General features: G+C 44.0%; 1 protein-coding gene across 3 annotated transcripts in view; it reads right to left on the reverse strand.

Moving 5' to 3' along the window:
* Positions 1-1803: 1803 nt before the first annotated feature.
* Positions 1804-15681, reverse strand: part of LOC130603367 (polycomb group RING finger protein 3-like) — a 32170-nt gene continuing 18292 nt past the window's right edge. For all 3 annotated transcript variants that reach the window (XM_057417038.1, XM_057417037.1, XM_057417036.1), the window contains one exon: positions 1804-3193. In XM_057417038.1, coding sequence (XP_057273021.1) covers positions 3146-3193 — 48 coding nt within the window. In that variant the 3' untranslated portion in view covers positions 1804-3145. The remainder of the gene's footprint in view (positions 3194-15681) is intronic.

Here is a 15681-nt window from a genome sequence, read left to right on the forward strand (position 1 = left end):
AAAAGAGACAAGTCAGTATTTATCCAATGTAATATTGACATTAAATCAACTGTTTCTTAAGCTTCAAAGTAAAACTGAACTTTGACCCTAAGACTTGCCTCTGACAGGAATTCAGCTGTAGTCTAGTCTTTCTATAAAGCTAAAAAGCAAATAAATGGTGCAGGACACCATCCCATCCCTCCCCATGGGAAATAGTTTTTGTAATGAAGATATCTATTGTGACATGATGTGAACAATAGGGTTATGGTTGGGGTTTTTTTGTTTGTTTTCTTTTTAAAAGCACTGCTGAGGTTAAACACATTACAAAAGCAGATACATACAATTATGAGTAATCACCAGCTATAGGTGTTAACACTGGCTACAGATGTGTACCTAGATAAACAGTTTTAAATATATTCGTATAGCATCGCAACAAATTTGAGTCATTCCAAACATAGTTACAAACTTGCAAACATATATTCTATACTATAGACGTCTAGAGCAAGATTTAGAACTGAATGGCAGAGAGTTTTCTGAATTTACATTTGTAACTGCTAACTTCTTTCGGTTGGAGAGCTACACAGGGAAACGCTAAAATACAAATAAACTTCAACAGCACTGCATCAACATCTGATCTTGCAATAAGGTTACACAGCGTACATATACTGAGGTAGACCAATCACAAATATATTTACTAAACCCTTAGACTGTGGCTGAACAACGAATTAGGCATTTACATGGTCTACGGACTTGAGCTCCATGTCTCTGTCAGGTACATTAGGTGTGCATGGAGGATAGGTGTTTATAACCATATTTGCAAACTCTGGAGTCCTCACAAACTGGAACCAGCTCCTGATTTACACTGGGAAGTATACAATAATATCCACATGAAGAGCTCCAGAAAGGCCTATTATGTTAACTTACATATACATCCTGCATTCAATATTTTGTGAAAAACTGTCAAAACTAGAGACTAATTAGAACTTGCATGTCCTCTTCTGTCAGTTCTATTAATGCTAAAACCAGATAAAAGATAAATTGTAGGTAAGGGAGTCCAGAAACAGTACAGCAAAACCAGAGCAAACTTCTAATTCCATCACATACACATTCTCTAAGCCTTGACATCCTAACCCAGGTGTTCAAATGTAGTACTACCACATTATCGTTTGCAGAGATGGTAGTACTCCAGTGGCCTCCATCCCCATAGTTCAGTAGACATTCTCTTTGCATTTCTCTCAATTTCTTCACCATTCACCATCTATGGCCATAAATGAAAACAAGGGCCCCAGGGATGGAGCATTCCCAAGGAAGTTGTGAATGCTCCATCCCTGTCAGTATTGAAAGCCAGGTTGGACAGGGCTCTGGGTGACATGGTTTAGTGTGAGGTCCCCCTGCCCATGGCAGGGGGGTTGGAACTAGTTGCTCTTAAGGTCCTTTCCAACCCAAACCATTCTATGATTTGATGATTCTATTTCCTAAGACAAACAAGTGAACTTAGAGATTCCCTCTAGCAACAGCTGAACTAGGAAAAGAAGAACTGAGAAGTTCAATTAAGAAAAACACGGAAGATGAGCAGAGGCATTAAGATTTAGAATACTTGAATAAGCCTCTTATGAGATCAACCTCCTATTATCAAGTAACATTAAGCAATGCTTTCTTGAAAGGTAGGGGAGCACAGCCAGAAGAAGCAGGACAGTGCTAACAGGTATACTGATTTTCCTAGCCATTGACATTTTATGAAATAATAAAGTGTTTGATATAACTGCTATTTTCAGCTGACAGGAAAACTCAGAGCTGGAGGCTGCCAATAAAATTGCTTCTTATTTTCAGTTACTTAAGTCTCCATGTCAGACACGCTCACATCCATGCTATATATAATGCTATGCAGCATACAGCTTGCAGAAGTAACTCTCAACTATTAACACATTTTTATGAAGCTGACTATCTTAAAAAGCCTTTCAATCAATGTAGTCAGCACTGCTAAGCACTATTGAAGGTGGATTCTCTAAGGTGCATGCATGTCTGTACACAGACACACAAACACATATGGCAGTTTGCTTCTCTCAGGGATTGACACAAGCAAAATTATCCATTAAGGCCAGAGGGTGCCCCTGTAACCTAATCTGACCTCAGAGATAAATAGTAATTGAGTTCTAAACAGCTATGGTTTCATACAGAAAACAGTAAAAGAAACACAGAAATGGTTTGCAGTTACCTGAAGAATTTTTAACTAGTGAAATGGAAACTTGCGCAACGTCAACAAAAGGTACCCAACAGCTAACGAAATAGCAAATACTCCCTAAACTAAGATTTTATTTTTGCAAGCCCATATTATATGACATATTTGCTTTAAAACAATTTCACAAGTTCATCACTGATAAATATTTGTTATGATCAGATGTAACTTATGCCACGGCAAAATATTAAGGCATATTTAAAAAAAATCAAGTGAACTCATTTAAAATCAACATGCAAAGGGAGGATATTAAAACATTACTGAAGAACAAACATTGTGAAAAAATAATGAAGCAATTGGATCTCCAGGCTTTTAGGAAGTTTTTAATTCAGCATAATAAATATCACCAGTCACTGTATCATTAGCTATGTTCAATGCTCTATAGAACGGCTTGATTAAAGCTCACATAATTGGGAATAACTACATAAAACAAGAACACCTCAGAAAAACAATGAAACAAGTTGTAAAGTTTAAAGACAAAAAAATAAGTAAATGTAGTAATTTGGTGTTAAAAGCAACATTTAAAATCTCTTCCATACCATTTTAACTTATTTTTATGTAACTACAAATAGATGAATTAGGCTGAGCTCCATGGAATTCTGAAGTGTTTTCACTACCTGTAAACTCAGTGCTGGTAGAATCCTGTTGAGTTGCAATTTATTTCATTTGTACAAAAATAAATAAATAAATAAATATATATATAGAGAGAGAGTTCAAAAATCCATGAAGCAGATCCCTAGAAATATTCAGGACAGTCTGCTATAGAAGCACTATAAGATTCCAAAATGATTCTGCTGGTTCATGTCATATGAGAGTTGAGTGCTGCACTAAGGTGTGAGATGACAGTCTCTGAAAAAAAAACAAAACAAACCCAAACCAAAACAATACCAAAACAAAAAACCAAATGTCCAGAAGGACAATAAAGTTCTCCTACAGCAAGTCCATTTTGGGTCTGTAATGTAGCAGTAGAGGTGCTTTCTGCAAGACAGAATCATCAGACAGGTTAAGGGGCAAATGCAAAATGCATTAATATACTTTATACATAAAATCTGTTTCATAAATTAAAACTCAGAGAGACTATCTCAGTAGCTATATTCCCAAATTTCACCAAGATACCTCACCTACAGACCTCCCCCCCCCCACCCCTCCATTAATCCTTCTACTTTTGTCTTGTAACTGATCATGTTAAGAGTAGCTAACTAACACTAGATCTGGCCATTTAGAGTAGAACCTGTTCTCAGCAGGAGCCAATCACAAACCCTTGAGGGTTTGCATAAGAGGAGGGCAAGTAAATAGCAAGTCTCCAGAATGTGCCTCGATCTCAAACAATTCATGAATTTCCCAAGCCAGATATAGAGCCTTATATTAACAGTCCTCACCCAATACTTCCTCTGTGAATTTACCCATTGCTTTTTAAAGCCATGTAAACTTTTAACATCTACAACATCCTGCAGTACAGAGTTCTACAGTTCAAGTTTACACAACATAAAGAATGGTCATAAAAGCCTCTTCTACATGAGTTTGTGTGAATTAACTTATTAGGTACTTATGTGCATGGATGGAGCAACAGTTACCTGAAAAAAGGAGGCCAAAGAGAGGAAAAGTACATGCTGAAAATCGCATTATGATTGACGTTGGAAGGGACCTCTGGAGGTCATCTGGTCCAAACCCCCTGCTCAAGCACAGTCACCTAGAGCAAGTTGCCCAGGACTATATCCAGATAGCTTTTGAATATCTCCAAGGAGGCAGACTCCACAACTGGACAATCCCTTACAGTGCTCAGCCACCCTCACAGTGAAAAAGTGTTTCCTGATTCTCAGATGGAACCTACTGTGTTTCAGCTTGTTATCATTGCCTCTTGTCCTGTCACTGGGCACCACTGAAAAGAGCCTGTCACTGCCTTCTTTGCATTCTCCCTTCAGGTATTTATATACCTTGATGAGTTTCCCTCTAAGCCATCTCTTCTTTAGACTAAACAGTCCCAGGTGTCTCAGACTTTTATCATACTAGAGATACTCTAGTCTATTAATCATCTTCGTGGCCCTGTACTGGACTCCTTCCAGTATCCCCATGTCTCTCTTGTACTGGGGATCCCAGAACTAGACACAGAATTCCAGGTATGGCCTCACCAGTGCTGAGGGGAAGGAACACCTCCCTTGACCTGCTGGCAATATCTTGCCTGATGGATTCCATCTGGGTGGCCCCAATCATATGTTGATGCATGGGGATGTTCTTCCCCAGGTGCAGGACTTTGCCATTCCCCTGGTTGAACTTCATGAGGCTCTTCATGAACTTTTTGAACTTCATGAAGACAGTGTGTGAACATCTCCCAAGGACCAGTAAGTTCCTGAAACTAGCTGTCCTGTTGAACCCACAACACCTGATAAACACAGAACACCAAGGGGCTGCTTAAGGTCAAGGCCATGAGCAAACACTGGCATTAATAATGGGTTGCACAACTCAGACCACATACAAGAAAGTGATCACTGCTATATGTAGATGAAAGCTATAGGATTATATATACACTGGAGTAGACAAGAGACCACTAAGGAATTTCTGAACACCTACCTGAAAGCCACTAGCATGTTGGTATGATTCTCTACTAGAGAGATGGAGTTGGCCTACCTACTGTTGCTCCAATCCAATAATTACAAGAACATGTGCACAAGTGAATTATGTTTCCTGGTGAAATCCATCAGCGAGGCCTGAGGGAGCTGGTGAATGAAGTTGCTAAAAGACACTTAGCACTTGCGCAAAGCTAAGTGCAAGGTCCTACACCTGGGTCAGAGCAATCCCAGGCATACCTACAGGTTGGGTGGAGAAGAGTTTCAGAACAGCCCTGCGGAGAAGGACTTGGGGGTGTTGGTGGATGAGAAAATGAACATGAGCCGGCATTGCGCGCTTGCGGCCCAGAAAGCCAACCGTATCCCTGGGCTGCATCAAAAGGAGCGTGACCAGCAGGTCGAAGGAGGTGATCCTGCCCCTCTGCTCTCGTGAGACCCCACTTGGAGTACTGAGTTCAGTTCTGGTGTCCTCAACATAAAAAGGACATGGAACTGTTGGAACATGTCCAGAGGAGGGCCACGAGGATGATCCAGGGGCTGGAGCACCTCCTGTATGAGGACAGGTTGAGAGAGTTGGGGCTGTTCATCCTGGAGAAGAGAAGGCTGCGTGGAGATCTCATAGCAGCCTTCCGGTATATGAAGGGGCCTGCAAGGATGCTGGGGAGGGACTCTTCCTTAGGAACTGTAGAGATAAGACAAGGGGTAATGGGTTCAAACTTAAACAGGGGAATTTTAGATTAGATATAAGGAGGAAGTTCTTTACTGTGAGGGTGGTGAGGCACTAGAAAGGGTTGCCCAGGGAGGCTGTGAATGCTCCATCCCTGGCAGTGTTCAAGGCCAGGCTGGACAGAGCCTTGGGCGACATGGTTTAGTGTGAGGTGTCCCTGCCCAAGGCAGGGGGGTTGGAACTAGATGATCTTAAGGTCCTTTCCAACCCTAACTATTCTATGATTCTATGTTTGCTATTAACACAGTACAATTACTTATCCACTGGATGGAGTTAGTTTTCTTCATAGCCGCTGTCCTGGGTTCAGAGTGAGTGAGCGGCTGCATGGTACTTAGTTGCCAGCTGGGGTTAAACCATAACAGAGGGTCTTATGGTGGTGTGTTTTGGATTTGTGATCAAAACAGTGTTGATAACACATCCATGTTTTAGATATTGCTGAACAGTGCTTGCATAGCATCAAGGCCTTCTGTTTCTCACAATGCCCCATGAGTGAGTATGCTGGGGATGCACAAAGAGTTGGGAGGGGAGGCAGTAAAAGCTGTGGAAAACCTCCTACACGAGGTAGTGAATTGCTTATTCTTGGCATGTTGAAACCAGCATGGCCTTATTGCTTGCGATCAGTATGCTGCTGAATGTGTTTCATGTCTTGTTTAAGGTTAAGCAACTATTGAAAAAAACACCAAGAGATCATCCCCAAGGCTGGATAGTTATTAGTGGCAGGGTGTGTAGGACAGTATGAAGCCAAGGAGCTGAGATCTCTTTCTAGGGAAGCAAAAGTTGACAAGGTAATTGGGAAAAGGATGCAATCCCTCAGCCTCTGGAGGCAACTCCTGTCAGCTGTGAAGGAAAGGTATCCCTTTCAAGGAAGATGTATGTATCCCGGGGAAGTGGTCAGTAATGGAGAGAGGTATCCAGTACCTAAGGGAACTAGCTGCACTACAGATGATTTATTTTGACCCGAACAGTTACCCACAGACCCAGGCCAAGCCCATTACACACCAGTCGTGGTGGAAATTCATACAAAGTGCGCCATCATCATATGCCAACTCATTGGCAATAATGCAGTGGAAAGATGAAGAGGCACCAACAGTGAATTAATTAGCTTGCCAACTGCAATACAAACAAAACCTCTTTTCCTCCCTACGGTCTTATGTCTCTGCTGTGGAAAAACTGTCTGAACAATGTGAGAAACTGTTGCAGGAGCCCCAGCAGCAAAAAGAGGAGACATCCTACTCCCCACCATAGGGAGCAGCATCTCAGCTATTAATAGTAAGCTTTCTTCTGCTCAAGAGGAAGTATAAAGAAGGTACACACCACAGGGTACCCTGTGGTTTTACCTGTGGAACCACGGAGAGGACATGAGGAAGTGGGATAGAAAGCAGAACCATCTAACCTCATACCTCTTCATTTTTCTCATTGGAGAGCCAACCAATGAAGGAGATATTCCTCTGTGTCTCTCCCACTAGGCTATTTACAGCAGCATTTGAGAATTTTGAAAATTTTGAGTATTCTTGGGATGCTGAAACCATCCTGGCCCTATTGCTAGGAAACAGTACACTGCTGAATATAGTTCAGATCTTGCTTAGGGTGAAACAGCTATATGTGGCTACTCCAACCCCCATGAGAATCACTGCAGCTTGAAGGAGAAAAAGAGGGACTCAAACTCCAGAGACAAGAATTTTGGCTACTTTACCCCATGTGAAACACACTTGTAGTTACTCAAATCCCAGTGGAAGAACTATGGCTCCTCAAACCCCGGCGACAAGCACTGGAACCACTTCAGTCTTCACAGCAAGCACTGTAGCTACTCAAACTGATGACCAGTACCATGGCTATTCAAACTCCAGCAACAGATACCGCAGTTATTTTTACCCCCATAACAAGCACTGCAGCCACTCAAACCCCAGCGGCAACTATGGTGGCTATTCAAACTTCAGCAACAAACACTGCAGCTGTTTTAATTCCTGTGACAAGTACTGCGACTACTCAAACCCCGACAATGAGCATGACAACCACTCAGACCCTGGCAATGGGTGATATATTTGAACAAGAGAACCAACCCGTGTCAGTATCAGTTGCTTCCATGCACAAGAGGAAATGGAAATGAAAACCAACTTGTTTAGTAAAGGAAGATGAAGAAGGGCCAATACCAGAACTAGAGGGTCCATTAGCAGAACTAGAGGAATCATTACAAGAAACAGAGTAAGAGGCAGAACAAGAGGTAACCTCTCGATCCCTGTCCTTGACTGAGCTGCATAATATGCGAAAAGATTTCAGCCATCATCCAGGTGAGCACATCATCACTTGGGTGCTCCAGTGCTGGGAAAATGGGGCCAAAACTTTCAAATTAGAGGGTAGAGAAGCCAAGCAGCTGGGATCTCTTTCTGGGGAAAGGAGAATTGACAAAGTGATTGTGAAAGAGAAATGAATACTCAGCCTCTGGAGGAGGCTCTTGGTAGCTGTGAATAAAAGGTATCCCTACAAGGATAATGATATATGTCACCCAGGCACGTGGACCACGATAAAGGCCTTCAGTTCCTGAGTCATTCTAGAAATGATTTATCGTAAGTTGGACACCGAGCAGCCACCCACAGATCCAGATGAAGGTGAATGTAGATGACTCATGTGGTGGAAATTTACACAGAGTGCACCATCATCATATGCAAACTCATTTGCAACAATAAGCTGGAAGGAAGAAGCAGCACCAACAGTGGATGGAGTCATCAGTTCCAGGAGTTTGAAGACAATCTCTCCCCATCCATCAATTCAGCTGTGGAAAAACCGTCCTGGGTATTCCAGCAACTGAGAGATGATCTATCCAGCTCCAAACATGCACAGATATGCATCTCAGCAATTAGTAGTAAGCGCCCTGTTGCTCAAGAGGGAAGACATAGAAGGTACACACAATGGGGCACCCTACAGTTTTACCTGCGGGATCATGGAGAAGACATGAGAAAGTGGGATGGAAAACCTAACTCAATCCTGGAATAGGAGTAAGTGAATTGCAAAGAAAAACAATTATAAATGGGGATCCTGACAGGAAAGTTCCCGTTTCAATCTCTGGTAGGGAATATCCCAGATGAAGTGAAACTTCAACACCTATGAAAAGAAATTCTAATCCTTCTGTACAAGAAGAATTTGAAGAATCTTAAGATAAGTATTAGAGAGGCCCTACCTCCAGCCAGGTGGAGGTAAGGGACAACCAGGTTTCTGGGACTGTGTGGATCAGATGGCCTGGCACATCAGTCTCACAGAAGTATAAGGCTCTAGTAGATACTGGTGCACAGTGTACCCTGATGCCATCAAGCTGTCAAGGGGTGGAACCCGTTTCTGTTCCTGGAGTGACAGGAGGATCCCAAGAGATGACTGTACTGGAGGCTGAAATCAGCCTGACTGGGAGGAAATGGCAAAAGCACCCCATTGTGACTAGTCCAGATGCTCCATGCATCCTTGGCATAGATGACCTCAGGAGAGGGTACTTCAAAGACCCAAAAGGGTACCAATGGGCTTTTGGTATTTCTGCTTTGGAGACTGAGGAAATTAAGCAGCTGTCCACTTTGCCTGGTGTCTCAGAGGATCCTTCTGTCGAGGGGTTGCTGAAGGTCAAAGAACAACAATCGCAACCACAACAGTGCACCAGTGGCAATATCACACCAACCGAGACAATCTGATTCCCATCCATAGGCTGAGCCATAGACGGGAGAGCCAAGAAGAGATCAACAGGACCCACTCACCCTTTAATAGCCCTATAGGGCCAGTAAAAAAGTCTAATGCAGAGTTTAGACTAACAGTAGACTATCGTGGCCTGAATGAAGTCACACCACCACTGAGTGCTGCCGTACCAGACATGCTAGAACTGCAGTATGAATTGGAGTCAAAGGGAGACAAGTGGTATGCCACAACTGATATTGCCAATGCATTTTTCTCAATTCCTTTGGCAGCAGAATGCAGACCACAGTTCACTTTTACTTGGAGGGGCTTCCAGGACACTTAGAACCCACTGCCCCGGGGTGGAAACAAAGCCCTACCATTTGCCATGGACTGCGCTAGACTGCACTGGAACAAGGGCAAGCTCCAGAACACCTGCAATACATTGATGACATTATTGTGTGGGCAATAAAGGAGAAGAAGATTTTGAGAAAGGCAGGAAAATAATCGAAATCCTGCTAAAAGTTTGTCTTGCCATAAAACAGAGTAATTTCATGGGACCAGCACAGGAGATTCAATTTCTGATAATAAAACGGCAAGACGGACATCATCAGATCCCCACAGATGTGATCAGAAAGATAACAGCAATGTCTCCACTAATTAGTAAGAAAGAAACACAAGCTTTCTTAGGTGTTGTGGGGTTCTAGAGAATGCACATCCCAAATTACAGTTCGATTGTAAGAACTCTCTATCATGTGACCTGGAAGAAGAATGATTTTAAATGGGGCCCTGAGTACAAAAAAACTTTGAAGAAATTAAATGAAAGAGAGTTCATGCAGTAGCCCTTGGACCAGTCCGGACCAGGCCAGATACAAAAAATGTACTCTACACCGCAGCCGGGGAGAATGGTCCTACCTGGAGCCTCTGGAAGAAAGCTCCAGGGGAGACTTGAGGTTGACCCCTCGGTTTTTGGAGTCAGGGATACAAAGGATCTGAGGCCAGCTATACCCCAACTGAGAAAGAGATACTGGCAGCCTATGAAGGGGTTCGAGCTGCTTCAGAAGTGATTGGCACTGAAGCACAGCTCCTCCTGGCACCCCGGCTGCCGGTGCTGGGCTGGATGTTCAAAGGCAGGGTCTCCTCTACACATCACGAAACTCATTCTGCATGGAGTAAGTGGGCTGCACTAATTACACAATGAGCTCGAATAGGAAATCACAGTTGTCCAGGCATTTTAGAAGTCATCATGGACTGGCCAATTGGCAAAGATTTTGGAATGTCACCAGAGCAGGAGGTGATGCATGCTGAAGAGGCCCCACCATATAACAAACTGTCAGAAAGTGAAAAAGCAGTATGCCTTGTTTACTGATGGGTCCTGCCGTATTGTGGGAAAGCATCGGAGATGGAAAGCAGATGTATGGAGTCCCCGACGACAAGTTGCAGAAACTGTTGAAGAAGAGGGTGAATCGAGTCAGTTTGCCGAGGTGAAAGCCATCCAGATGGCCTTGGACATTGCTGAATGAGAAAAGTGGCCAGTACTTTATACTGACTCATGGATGGTGGCAAATGCCCTGTGGGGGTGGTTGCAGCAGTGGAATCAGAGCAACTGGCAATGCAGAGGTAAACCCATCTGGGCTGCTGCACTGTGGAAAGATATTGCTGCCAGGGTGCAGAACCTGGTGGTGAAGGTACGTCATGTAGATGCTCATGTACCCAAGAGTCGGGCCACTGAGGAACACCAGAACAACCAACAAGTGGATAAAGCTGCTAAGATTGAAGTGGCTCAGATGGACTTAGATTGGCAAAATAAGAGTGAATTATTTTTGGCCCGGTGGGCCCATGACACTTCAGGACATCAGGGCAGAAATGCAACATATAGAAGGACTTGTGATCGAGGGGTGGATTTAACAATGGACACTATTGCCCAGGTTATTCATGAGTGTGAAACACGTGCTGCAATTAAGGAAGGCAAAATGGTTAAAGGCTCTTTGGTATGGAGGATGATGGTTGAAGTACAAATATGGGGAGGCCTGGAAGACTGACTATATCACATTCCCACCAACCCGCCAAGGCAAGTGCCATGTGCTTACCATGGTGGAGGCAACCACCGGATGGCTGGAAACATACACGGTGCCCCATGCCACTGCCCGGAACACTATCCTGGGCCTTGAGAAACAAATTTTGTGGTGACATGGCACCCCAGAGAGAATTGAGTCAGATTTCCGGAACTACCTCATAGGCACTTGGGCCAGAGAGCATGGCATTGAGTGGGTATATCACATCCCCTATCATGCTCCAGCTTCTGGGAAAATCAAACGGTAAAATGGGCTGATAAGTACTACACTGAGAGCAATGGGTGGAGAGACTTTCAAACATTGGGATACACACTTACCAAAAGCCACCTGGTTGGTCAACACCAGAGGATCTGCCAACAGTGTTGGCACAGCTCAGTCAGAACTTTTACATACTGTAGAAGGGGATAAAGTTCCTGTGGTGCACATAAAGAACTTGTTGGGGAAGACAGTCTGGGTTATTCCTGCTTCAGGTAAAGGCAAAACCACTCGTGGGATTGTTTTTGCTCAGGGACCCAGATATACTTGTGTGGGTAATGCAGGAAGATGGGGAAGTCCAATGTGTACCTCAAGGGGATTTGATTTTAGGGGAAAACAGCCAATGAATTTGTTGTTTTTTAAGCCCAGCTGGCAACCCAGAACCACGCAGCCGCTTGCTCACTCTCCCGCCCCCTCCTTTCCCACAGAAATGGGGAGAATCAAAAGAATGTGACGCCCACAGGTTGAGATAAGAACAGTCCAGTAGCTAAGGTTTACCACAAAACGACTACTACTACCACCAATGACAATAATGATAAGGGTAATAACAAGGGAAGAGAATACAACTGCTTACCACCCGCTGACCGATACCGAGCCCGACTCGAGCAATGATCTAGCCCTTCCGGGTAACTGCCCCTAGTTTATATACTGGGCATGACATGCTGTGGTATGGAATACCTCTTTGGCTAATTTGGGTCAGGTGTCCTGTCTCTGCTTCCTCCCAACTTCCCTTCCTCCCTGGCAGAGCATGAGACTCAGAGAGTCCTTGGTCAAAGTAAACATTACTTAGCAACAACTGAAAACATCGGTGTTATCAGCCTTGTTCCCAGGCGGAAAGTCAAAACTACAGCTCTGCACCAGCTACTAAGAAGGAGAAAAATGACTGCTACTGTTTAACCCAGGACAGTAGTCAACTGTATACTGTTGCCTGCTATGTAGTACTTTTATAGCCCACCAACTAGATGCCTTCAGGTCACCAGCGACTTGCCCTGACTTCCTTCCAACCATCATTCCAACAAAGAATGAACTTTGATGAAACCAGACAAGTTCTCTGGTGTCATCAGCAGGCAACAATGCAACACTGCACACCATCTCCCCTGCTCTGAAAGACTGTTACAAGAGATGGAGCCTGAAATCATGGACCGGATGAACTCAGCAGCTTTATAGGAATTGGTCCATGCACTAATGAATGATCTCTCTCTCTTTTTGTGCATGTGGATTTGTGTGTGTGTGTATATATATATATAAGACAAGAGTGATGGTATATTGAAAAATGTGGGATTTGAGCATGACGTGAATGGTATGAAATAGGGGTGGATACTTTCCTGGGTTCAGCAGTAGCAGTCATTTTTCTCTGTCCTTAGTAGCTGGTGCAGTGCTGTGGTTTTGACTTTTAGCCTGGAAACAATGCTGATAACACCAATGTTTTTAGTTGTTGCTAAGTAATGTTTACTCTGACAAAGGACTTTCTGAGTCGCATGCTCTGCCAGGGAGGAGGGGAAGCCAGGAGGAAGCAGTGACAGGACACCTGACCCAAACTACCGAAAGAGGTATTCCGTACCAAAGCACATCATGCCCAGTATATAAACTTCAGGGAGTTACCTGGAAGGCCAAAATCGCTGCTCAGGTCGGGCTGGGAATCTGTTGGCGGTAGTGAGCGGTTGTATTCTCTTCCCTTGTTATTTCCCTTATCGTTATTATTTGTGGTGGTAGCAGTAGTGTTTTTTTGTTATACCTTAGTTATTGGACTGTTCTTATCTCAACCCGTAGGAGTTACATTCTTTTGATCCTTCCCCCCATGCCTCCAGGAGCAGGGGAAGGAAGGTGGGGGGGGGGGGGGGGGGGGGGGAGTGAGTGAACAGGTTCCTGTTTCTGAGTTACCAGCTGGACTTAAACCACAACAGTAAAGAACTTCCTTATAACTAATCTAACATTCTCCTGTTTAAGTTTGAACCCATTACCCCAATTCCTATCATTGCAGTCCCTAATGAAGAGTCCCTCCCAGAATCCTTGTAGGCCCCCCCTTCAGATACTGGAAGGCTGCTATGAAGTATCCACACAGCCTTCTCTTCTCCAGGCTGAACAGCCCCAACTCTCTCAGCCTGTCCTCATATGGGAGTTGCTCCAGCCCCCTGATCATCATCGTGGCCCTCCTCTGGACTTGATCCAACAGCTCCATGTCCTTATGTTGAGGACACCAGAACTGCACACAATACTCCAAAAGGTCTCATGAGAGCGGAGTAGAGGGGCAGGACCACCTCCTTCAACCTGTTGGTCACTCTTCTTTTGATGCAGCCCAGGATACGGTTGGCTTTCAGGGCTGCGAGCACACACTGCTGGCTCATGTTAATTTTCTCATCAACCAACACCCCAAGTCTTTCTTTGCAGGGCTGCTCTGAATCTCTTCTCCACGCAACCTGTAGCTGTGAACTCCGGACTTTGCAAAGAAAATATGTGCGGTCATGATCATCATCAGAGAATGAAGTCGTGGAAAGGCAGCAGTGGCTGCAGCATCATGAGTCTCCCAGTACTGTCTTCAGGTCACTACTGACAGAACCCAACTACCTTTTGATCATCACCCCAACAAAGAATAAACTTAGATGAAATGAGATGAGCTCAGCAGTGACGTCATCAGGCAACACTCCAACACCATATACCATGTTCTCCTTCCCTGAAGGTCCGTTACGACACTTGAAGCCTGACTTCATGAACTGAATGAACTCAACAAACTTTATAGGGATGGTCCATGAACTAAGGAATGATATCTTTTGTTGTATTTATGTATATATATCAAGAGACAAAAAAAAGTGATGGTATATTGGAAAATGTGGGGTCCGAGCATGAAGTAAGTAGTATGCAATAAGGGGTGGATTCTGAGCTTTCAGTTCTACTCTTGTTATTTCTTATTATCATTATTGTTATTGTTAGTATTCTTTACATTTTGGTATGGTTTACATGTTATTTTACCTTGTGGTTATTAGGTCTACTTATAAACTATACTAACATTATTGGTTTATGCTTTGATTTTTGCAAGTCAACAGACTTAATTACAACTTCATCAACAAGTGAGTGTTGACAAAGTTATAATGTAACAAGGCAAGATCAAGGAGTAAAATAGACACTTTGGAATGGAGAGCCACCCTGCAGGATGACCTGGATAGGCTAGAAGGGTGGGCTAACGAGAACCTTATGACAAATGTAAGGTCTTGCACCTGGGAAAACAATCCAGGTGTGCAGCACAGGCTGGGATCAGCTGGGGGCAACTCTGTGGAAAGGGACCTGAGGGTCCTGGTGGACAGTAAGCTCCATATGAGTGAACAGTTTGCAGCTATGGAAAAGAAAGCCAACAGCATGCTGGGTTGCATCAAGAAGGGCGTCACCAGCAGAGATAAAGAAGTTATTTTCCCACTCGGCGCTTGTTAGGCCATACCTGGAATGTTAGAATCATAGAATCAACTAGATTGGAAAAGACCTTTAAGATCATCAAGTCCAACCTTTACCTCAGGACTGCCAAGGCCACCACTAAGCCATGTCACTAAGGGCCTCATCTACACATTTTTGAACACTTCCAGGGATGGTGATTCCACCACTTCCCCGGGCAGCCTGTTCCAATGCCTGATCACTCTCTTGGTGAAGAAATTTTCCCTAATATCCAATCTAAACCTCCCTTGGTGCAGCTTGAGGCCATTACCTCTTGTCCTATCACTTGTTACTTGGGAGACAAAAAAGAAAGAACCCAGCTCACTACAACCTCCTTTCAGGTAGAGAGTGATAAGGTCCCCCCTGAGCCTTCTCCTCTCCAGACTAAACAACCACAATTCCCTCATAAGACTTGCACTCCAGGCCCTTCACCAGCTTTGTTGCTCTTCTCTGGACCTGCTCCAGCAACTCAATATCTCTCTTTTAGTGAGAGGCCCAGAACTGAACACAATATTCAAGGTGTGTCCTCACCAGTGCCAAGTACATGGGTATTATTATTTCCCTAATCTTGCTGGCCACACTGTTTCTGATACAAGCCAGGATGGTGTTGGCTTTCTTGGCCACCTGGGCATACTGCTGTCTCAATATGCTCAATACGAATCTCCCATCATTTATTATTTTGCTCTAAGTTTTGTTATGTCGGTGTTGTTGTTTAAGCCCAGCCAGTAACTCAGAACCATGCAGCTGCTCACTCACTATCCCCCTTCTTCCTCCCCC

The sequence above is a fragment of the Pezoporus wallicus genome, unplaced genomic scaffold, assembly GCF_028554395.1.
Source record: "Pezoporus wallicus isolate ANWC-B61680 ecotype Strahan unplaced genomic scaffold, APGP_CSIRO_Pwel_v1 contig_8179, whole genome shotgun sequence".
In the NCBI taxonomy this organism is placed as follows: Eukaryota; Metazoa; Chordata; class Aves; order Psittaciformes; family Psittacidae; genus Pezoporus; species Pezoporus wallicus.